Source organism: Miniopterus schreibersii (assembly GCF_964146895.1).
Source record: "Miniopterus schreibersii genome assembly, chromosome: 12".
Taxonomy (NCBI): Eukaryota; Metazoa; Chordata; class Mammalia; order Chiroptera; family Miniopteridae; genus Miniopterus; species Miniopterus schreibersii.
The window spans coordinates 65647601-65656909 of record NC_138112.1 but is presented as its reverse complement, the minus strand read 5'-3'; the positions used below and the strand labels follow the sequence as shown (position 1 = coordinate 65656909).

Genomic DNA, 9309 nt, shown 5'->3' with positions numbered 1-9309 from the left:
AACTTAAACCTAATGTATAAAGTGTCAGTAAAGCATTCATTTATTCGTTCAATAAACAAATATTTTTTGAGTGCCCAGTGAGAGTCAAAAGGAAATAAGTCATCCCCATGGCTTTCCTGGCTCTTATATCACAGTGTATGGTGCAAACAATGAATGAGTGAATGAATAAATGAATGAATGAATGAGTAAATAAATAAACAAACAATGGCTGCTCCATAAATATGAGGCAGCAAGAAGGCTGGGATAAAAAGTCAAGCAGGGTCAGAGGATAGACGATAACATAGGGTGGAACAGCTATTTTAGATAGGGAAGTTTTGGAGTTGGGGAAGGCCTCTCAGTAATTTCACTGAGAAATGAATAAAATAAGGAAGTGAGCCTTGAGCAGATCTGAGGAAACACATTCCAAGAAAAGGAAAGAGCAGGTAGAAAGACCCTGATGAGGGAACAGGTTGGATTGGACTAGAGGGAAGTAGAAGAAAGGTAATCATGAAAGTAGTTAGGGACCCAAACTGGCTAAATATCATAGGCCATGGCAAAGACTTTGAAATTTATTTAAATACTTTAAGTAAATATTTAAATCAATGGGACTGAATTAAATTAATCTAAGGAGTGACTACATAGGGAAAGACCTATGACTAAGCCCTGGGTAACTTGAACATTTAGAAATAAGAGCCCAGCAAAGAAGCCTGAGAAGCTGCAATGAGGGAGGGAGGAAACCAGAATAAATTAGTGTCTGGAAGATGGAGGAAGAAAGTGAAAAGTCATCCAAGAAAAGGAGGGATCAACTGTTTCAAATACCACAGGAGCCAAACCATCGCTCCTGAAATCACACTTTCTAATCTGCCCTCTTCAATCCTTGGAGCTATCACTCCTAGTGATCTCTCGGCCACTCCTGCATCCTCAGGGTTGAATTCTAAGTGAAACTGCCTGATCCAGAACATACTTCTTAGAAGATTAAAATATCTTGAATTTCTTTTTTGCCTCTTTCTCCCTTTTACTGCCTCTCTCTCTTTTCTCCCTTTAATAGAGAAGTTTAGAGGACTCAAAACTACAAACCCCTTTTAAAACTGGCATATGGTGTTAGACAATACCATCTGTGACCTTCTTAACCAACCAAGAATTCTCAGGAACATTTTCTACTTTCTTTGGTAACAAAAAGAACACTACACTGTGATAAGTGTGGTTTATCCTAGAAATACAACAATTGTTTAACATTCCAAAAGCAGTCAATGTAATTCACCATATTAACAGAAAGAAGACAACTATATGATCATCCTAGTGGATACAGAAAAATCTTTTGACCAAATCTAAAATCCATTCCTGATTTTTTTTTTTTTTTTAAACTGTCAACAAACTAGAAGTCAAAGGGAACTCTCTTAACCAGATAAAGGGCACCTATGAAAAATCTGCATAACAAATGACAAAAGACTAAGAAGTTTCCCCTAAGATCAAGAACGGGATAGGAATCTACACTCACTGCTTCTGTTCAACATTATATTGGAGGTTCTAACCAGTGCAATAAGAAAAAAAATAAATAAATCACTTATATTAGGAAGGAAGAAAACTGTTTTTATTCTAAGATAACATGATTGTCTATGCAGAAAATTCAATGGACTCTACAAAATGTTACTAGAATTAAAAGTGAGTATCAAGCCCGGCCAGGCATGGCTCAGCGGTTGAGCGTCAACCTAGGATCCAGGTGATCGCGGTTTGATTCCCGGTCAGGGCACATGCCCAGGTTGTGGGCTCGATCCATGACTCTTTCATCATTGATGTTTCTATCTCTCTCTCTGCCTCTCCTTTCCTCTCCCTGAAATCAATAAAGATATGTTTAAAAAAAAAAAAAAAGTGAGTATCAAGATCAAAATAAAATGTAATTGCATTTTTGTACACAAGAAAAATTGGAAACGAAAATTTTAAAATCAATACCATTACAATGGCATCAAAAATAATAGAATACTTAGGAATAAATCTGACAAAACATTTGAAAAGGCTCTACACTGAAAAATACAAAACAATGATGAGAGAAATTAAAGACCTAAATAAAAAGAGAAATAAACCAAGTTCATGGATCAGAAGAGTCAACATGTCAGTTCTCCCCAAATTGATCTGGACTAGTTTTTATATGTATCTCATTTATTCTCACAATAACTTGGTGTCTGTGGAGAGTGGGAAGGTGCTGGGTGAAATTCTACAAACATTAATTAGTGTTATTATGGTGATTGTCCCAAGATGCACAACCCAGTGAACACTGATGGGCAGAGGGACCCATGGCTGATCAGTGGACCTCTTCACTTTAGAACTGTCTGGAACTGTCTCTTCAGAGCCGAGATTAGCCTTGGATCCGGACTCCCCAGAAGTGGAGAATTCACTAATAATTTTTTAACTTAACTCCTAAACTAATGCACACGTAAATAAACACTTAAACGAATGCGAACCACTATGCAGAAAGCTTTATATAAATCATTTATTTTCATTCTCCTAACAACTTTAATGGGAAGTAATTATTTTTTACCTCATTTAGCAAAAGGAAGAAATAAGGCCCAAAGAGGTTATGTAACTTGCCCAAGTTATTCACCAAGAAAATGGCAGTCCAGGGAAGTTCTGATTTCAAGTCTCTCTTATTCCAAAGTATGTACTCTTTTTTTTTAATTAAAAATTCTTTTTAATTCGATTGTAATTGGTATACAATATATTAGTTTCAGATGTACAAGCAGTGCCTAGATGTATATGCCCTAGGAAGTGATAAACCCGTGAGTCTAGGAAAAGCATGGTATCCGCCCTTCTGCATTTCCCCCTCTCCCAGGCCCAACTCTCAGTTGCACTTTGCTTGGGAAGTGTCCGGATCTCAGCTGCATTCTTTGTCTCAGTATCTGGCAGGTCGGGGCTGGGTTCAGGTGCCATTTAGGTAGGGCTGTCCGGGAAAGTCTTCCCAAGTAGCTGACGTTAAAGAAAACCAGAGGATGGGGAAACGAAGGCATGACGTCCTTGGCAGGGCCCACCTAGGGTCTCCCAGCAGCCTCCGACCTGCTCAGGGCCTTCCTAACAGCCGCCTTCACCTCCTTGTTCCTCAGGCTGTAGATGAGGGGGTTCAGCATCGGGGTGACCACTGTGTAGAGCACAGACACCACCCGGTCCTCTTGGGAGGGCTGGCCCGCGTTGTCCCGCAGGTACATGAAGATGAGGGTCCCGAAGAAGAGCGACACGGCGGCCAGGTGCGAGGCACAGGTGGAGAAGGTCCTGGCCCGACCCCCGGCCGAGCGGATCTGCGCCACGGCCACGACGATGAACACGTAGGACGCCGAGATGGCCAACACGCAAGCGGGCATGACAAAAACGGCAAACACCATGATCACCACCTCCTGGGTGAAGCTGTTCCCACAGGTGAGTTTTAACAGCGGGGGGAGATCGCAGAAAATAAAGTCGATCTCGTTGTCTCCGCAAAAGGAGAGGCTGAAGGCCGTGACCGTTCGCACGAAGGCGCTGGCGAAGCCAGCCGCGTAAGCCCCGGCCACCAGGCCCCGGCAGGCCTTCTCGGTCATGATGGCGACATAGAGCAGGGGCTGGCACACGGCCACGTAGCGGTCGTAGGCCATGATGGCCAGCAGGTAGCAGTCGATGGACGCAAAGAAGGTGAAGAGGAAGAACTGAGCTGCGCAGCGAGCCCGCGAGATGGCTGTGCCGTGGTGCAGGAGCACAGCCAGCAACTGGGGGACGATGACAGAGGAGTAGCACATGTCCACGAAGGAAAGGTGGCCCAGGAAGAAGTACATGGGGGTGCGGAGCTGGCGATCTTTGTGGATCAGGACGATCATCCCCGCGTTCCCCAGCAGAGTGATGAAATAGAAACTCAAAAATACCAGGAAGAGAGGCAGCCCCCACTCGGGGTGCTCAGCGAAGGCAGTAAGGAGGAACTCTGTCACCACCGTGTGATTCCTCCCGGCCATCCACTCAGCTGTGCCCGGGGGGCCGAGGCGAGAGCCAGAGGGGGGAAGCTCACGTCATTTCAAGTAAGAAAGCTTTAAATGGGGTGTCTGCCATGTAGGCACTTGACTTCAGCAAACTGCAGTTCTGATGTGGAAGTAGACAAATATAGAGCTCACTATAATATAAGATAAAAGGTGATGAATGCTTCTATTATACTAAGAATGGAGAGCCACTGATTCTCTGCCTTACAAGTCAGCCCTTGTTTTTGCAGCTCTGTCCCCAATTAGCTGTTTGATCTTACACAAGGCACTTAACCTCTCTGAACCTCAATTTCCTCTTCTGCCAAGAGGGACTCATAACATCCGCCCTGCTTTATGAGATAAGGTTAATGCACAGATTAGAACAGATGAGAAAGCGCTTTGGAAAGCTAAAGGCACTCCACACAGATCTGGTGGCTATTTAAAATTTTAAATGAACATTTTTAAGGAAGGAAAATGTATATTCTATGAACAAAAGAGCATGAACCCAAAAAAATCCATTAGCAATTAGCAGTGGGCTCTGCTTTTAGGAATATTTCTATTTTCAGTCTAGCAACATGAATGTTTAACAAACAGCTGTTATCCTAATTAGAGCTGGCTGGCTTATCAAGGGTCTTTTGTTTGTTTTTTGTTTTCTGAAAGTACTAGCATTAACCTTGGAATCAAAAGAGCAAACATTAGCTCATTTTAGCATCGAACAGAGCTCCATAACCACTGTCTGGTTGTTCTCACAGTCTTAATGAAAGCAGTAGTTTGATGACAAACAGCATTGAATTTGAAAGCAGAGACAGTTCTGGTGTCGCCTAAGCCTTGTTGGAGGAATCTGAGTTCATGGATCTGTGGGTCCTAAACAGAGTTCTAGAATAGGCTCTAAAGAAATGCTTTGATCACATTTGATCGCCTGACACAGCAGCAGTCAGGTCAGTACCGAGCTAATTCGTTGGGAATTACAAAGAAAAGAAATCAGATCCGGAAGCCATGAGCTGGGCATGAACCGCCCTCACCTGAATTCTGCTTCCTCCTCTGTTTAGCATTTCCTCTGCCGGTGACCTGCTGATGCAGAAGAGACCCACACTAGATGCGTGAGCCTGGGCAAGTCACTTTTCCTCTTTGGACTTCAGCTGCCTTACCTTTGTTCCCTTTCAATAGAGAGCAATGCAGCATGAGACCTTCATCAAAGCAAGCCGGTTGAGATGGGGTCACTCCCAGAAACTCTATGTCCTATTCTCACTTCATGGAGTCCCTCTTCTTTCCTCTCACCCTTAACAAAACAGCGCATCTCTGACACTAGAGTTCCCTGGGATTTTTTCAGACTCAGCCCAGGATAGCAAGGCTAGGGGCCCAGCCTCTTTCACTGAGTTTCTGATCCGGAGCTAGACCTTGCTGGTGGTGCTTCTTATATTACCTGCACCAGCATCGCACACTAATTGGTTCCTGAGGTGAGTCTCCAAGGACAGGTTGTTTATCTTCATGTGACTTCCTAACAAGGCATCTAGTATTTTTGAAATTTTCTTTTTCATTTCGAACTCCCAAAGTCCCCACCCCATGTCCTGCCATCACTCAGCAGTGTCCTATGGGACTAGTTCCTAGTCTTGCCTTAGTCCTGCCTTGTACCAAAAGAAATTAATTTCTTTGAAGGTTTCCTATATCTCACTTGGAAATTTTGGCAACAGTTCTGCACAATGGTACCCTGGCTAGCACAATCTGATCCCAAAAGGAGGCTGAAAGTTCACCATTTGGCAGAAACATGTTGCAAGTGCAGGTACCGTGAGATGAAATGATGGAACGGTAGGTGTGAGCAGGTCATGAACAGACTTCTACCCGGCAAACTGACCAAATTCTTAATGGTGACCGACCTCTCCTCCAGAGCACTGGCTCTCAAACTTCAGTGTGCCTAAGAATCACCCAAGGAATTTATTGGAAATGTGAATACTATCGTCCCACCCCCATAAATTCTGATGCAGTGGGTCTGCCATGGGACCAGGCATCTAGACAGTGGCCATCTCAGGTGGTTCTGACACAGCTAATCTCCACAGGTTATACCCAGAGGCAATGCCTTGGGAAGCGTTCTCAGGAGCTCGAACCTTGCTTGACCTTCTGCCTTGTGCCCTAAATGAAAATATTAAGGTGTGTATTTGAAGAGCATGATTTCCTCAAAGTCTCATCAGACCCAATACTGTCAGCCCCCTTCCCCCTCCCGAGAGGGTTGATATCATTCACACACGTAAGGTGGTGGTTTTGGCTAACGCAAGGGACAGAGAGAAAGGGAGTCTGAGTTCCAGGAGTAAGAATCAAAGAAAGAACAGAAAATGATGAGTAGGTGAGACCTGTTCCCTTCCAGGGCCTGGGACTGAGGCACCTACAGCCAGAGGAGCGAAGATCAGAACCATCGCACTCTGGGAGGCCTTGGGCGCCGGCTGAGCCCTTGCAGAGCGCAGGGACCTGAGCAGGCCGGGGTTCCCTCCTGCGCACCTCTGCGTGGGAGGCAGCAACGTCCATCTCCCCAGGGTCAGAAGCTTTAGGAGTATAAAGTGTCAGCATCCACCATACGGACACTGCAGGTGCTGTTACGAGCAGTGGAAATGGGATAAATTTACCAAGTGGATTCTTGGGCGAACCATGTGTAAGCGGGAGGTGGGACAGGCGGGGAAGAAGAAAGGACGGAGATATTTCTGTGCTGATAGCAACCGACAGACACGTTATTGTGGACATTTTGTATTACCCTTCTTGTGAGGCATCTCTGTGAACTAGACCAGAGTCTGAAGAATACTTTGAGCAGGGTCAGCTTTATTAACTGGACCATCAGTCTACTACCTCAATTTAATCATTACAAATAAATGTACTCTCAGTATTGACTTCTAATTGATATTCTGAAGTATATAGGGGTGAAGAGTGCTAATACCAATGGCTGCAACTCACTTTGAAATGCATCAAAAAGTAAAGTGTACTGATGGATAATTTGTTGGATGGATAAATTGATAGATTATATATATGATAAGGCAAATATGACAAAATATTAGCAGTTACGAGAGTATTGAGTATACGGGATTCACTATACATTATTTTCAATATTTCTATATGATGGAAATCTTTCATGGAAAAATTTGCATAAAATGTAACCCTGGATTACACAGGATTTCATTTCAGGTCCTTTCGTCATTTGTCCTGGGAGTTAGAGCCCTCGTCCCAATCTCTCTTCTCAGGCTGTCCTTTCCTTTTTTCCCTTTCTCTCTCTGAAACTAAAATTTCTGCTTCTTTTTTTATACCTTGTACCATGACATATTCATTTCAACACTGAGTGTGCTATAAATAATGTGTCCAGAATGCTGGCACTTGCTGAGGAGGTGATGCTCAGGATTGTCCAGGGCTGGGGACAGTTAGGACAACTTGGTTCTGTTGAGAATTGTCCTTAGGGCCGCCTTCACCTCCTTGTTCCTCAGGCTGTAGATGAGGGGGTTCAGCATGGGGATGACTGCCGTGTAGAACACAGACACCACCCGGTCCACCTCTGAGGACTGGCCCGCACTGTCCCGCAGGTACATGAAGATGAGGGTCCCGAAGAAGAGCGACACGGCGGTGAGGTGCGAGGCACAGGTGGAGAAGGTCCTGGTCCTGCCTCCAGCAGAGGGGATCCTCATAATGGCCACGATGATAAACAGGTAGGACACCAGGATCACCACCATGCAGGCAGGGATAACAAAAATAGTGATCACAATAATGACCACCTCCTGGGTGTAGCTGTCCCCACAGGTCAGCTTTAAAAGAGGAGGGAGGTCACAGAAAAGAAAGTCGATGGCATTGGTTCCGCAGAAGGAGAGAGTGAACGCCGCGACTGTCCGCACCGAGGCACTGAAGAGGCCGGCGACGTAAGCCCCGGCCACGAAACCCAAGCGGGCCTTCTGCGTCATGACGGTGACATAAAGCAGGGGTCGGCACACGGCCACATAGCGGTCATAGGCCATGAGGGCCAGCAGGTAGCAGTCGATGGAGCCAAAGAAAGTGAAGAGGAAGAACTGAGCAGCACAGCGCGGGTAGGACAGAGCTGCCCCCAGCTCCAGCAGCACTGCCATCATCTGAGGCACAGTGACAGACGAGTAGCAGATGTCCGTGAAAGAGAGGTGACTCAAAAGGAAGTACATTGGGGTGTGCAGCCGGCGATCCACATGGATCAGGGTAATCATGCCCAAGTTCCCCAACAAGGTGCTGAGATAGATAAACAGAAACAGGAGGAAGAGAGGACGTGCTCGCTGAGGACGGTCCGTGAATGCCACGAGGAGGAATTCGGTCACTAAGGTGACGTTCTCCTTTGCCATGGGGCAGGGTACCCGAGAGGACTACGACGAGAAGCAGGTTAGGAAGCTACAGACAGGACTCAGCCGCATCTCTGGTTTACATTTCACTGAGCACGTGCTGTGGGCAAAATACGCCCAGCGCTGCGTGGGCTTCAGAGATGACTGGTCCTAGCTCCTGCCTTCAAGGGAATTCTATGACATGGGGACATCTTAGTATGTCAAGAAAATCAATACAGGTAGGTGTTTTCAGAATAAGAGTACCTATTCTCCCACCTTTATTATTGACTAACTGTGTGAGCCCCTGCGATTCAGATAACCACTCTTTCTTAAATTAAATTTATTGGGGTGATATTCGTTAATAAGATCATACAGATTTCAAGTGTACGATTCTATGACACATGATCTGTATATTGCATTGTGTGCCTCCCTCCCAAAGCCAAATCATTTTCCTTCACCGTATACTTGACCCCCCTCATCACTTATTACTCCTCCCACCCCCTGCCCTCTGGTAACCACCATACTGTAGTCCATGTCTATGAGTTTTTGTTTTTCATGCTTGTTCATTTGTTGATTTCAGTTTTATATCCCACATACGAGTGAACTCCTATGGTTCTTAACATTTTCTGTCTGACTTATTTCGCTTAGCATGATATTTTCAAGGTCCATCCATGTTGCTGCAAATGGTAGTATTTCATCTCTTAACCAAAATTTTCCTTTTGCTCCATTAGAGTGTGATACACGGGGTCCTGTCTACCACAGAAATATCCATCTCAGGACTCTGTCCCCTTTTCTCCAGGACCACAGCTTCTCCCCTATTTCAAACCCTCTTCCTCTCCTGCCTAGATCAAAACAACAGCCCTGTAACTAATAGCCCTTTCTGCCTTCAGACTTGCTTCTTGCTAATTCTTGCTCGTTGTTGTGACTAGAGTGATGCTTCTAAGACTTTAATGTCATCACATCTCACTCTCCTGTTAAAAATTCAACCATGGCACCCCAGAAAGGGTAGAATATTATTTAGACTCTCCAATGTGTCAGGGAATGCCCTTCATGAG

The 9309-nt window shown here is 45.1% G+C and overlaps 2 protein-coding genes across 2 annotated transcripts; both read right to left on the bottom strand.

Annotated features, from left to right (window-relative positions):
- Nucleotides 1-3002: 3002 nt before the first annotated feature.
- On the bottom strand, nucleotides 3003-3953 carry LOC308565804 (olfactory receptor 9Q2-like; the record flags this gene model as incomplete). The annotated part of the gene is made up of 1 exon (XM_081155416.1): nucleotides 3003-3953. Exon 1 carries the CDS (start codon nucleotides 3945-3947, stop codon nucleotides 3003-3005), a length of 945 nt encoding a protein of 314 aa, XP_081011542.1. The 5' UTR covers nucleotides 3948-3953.
- A 3389-nt stretch (nucleotides 3954-7342) lies between these two features.
- LOC308565776 (olfactory receptor 9Q1-like) lies at nucleotides 7343-8278 on the bottom strand (the record flags this gene model as incomplete). Its single annotated transcript, XM_081155379.1, has 1 exon — nucleotides 7343-8278. The coding sequence occupies one exon, from the start codon at nucleotides 8276-8278 to the stop codon at nucleotides 7343-7345; it is 936 nt and encodes a 311-aa protein (XP_081011505.1).
- Between the last annotated feature and the right edge of the window lie 1031 nt (nucleotides 8279-9309).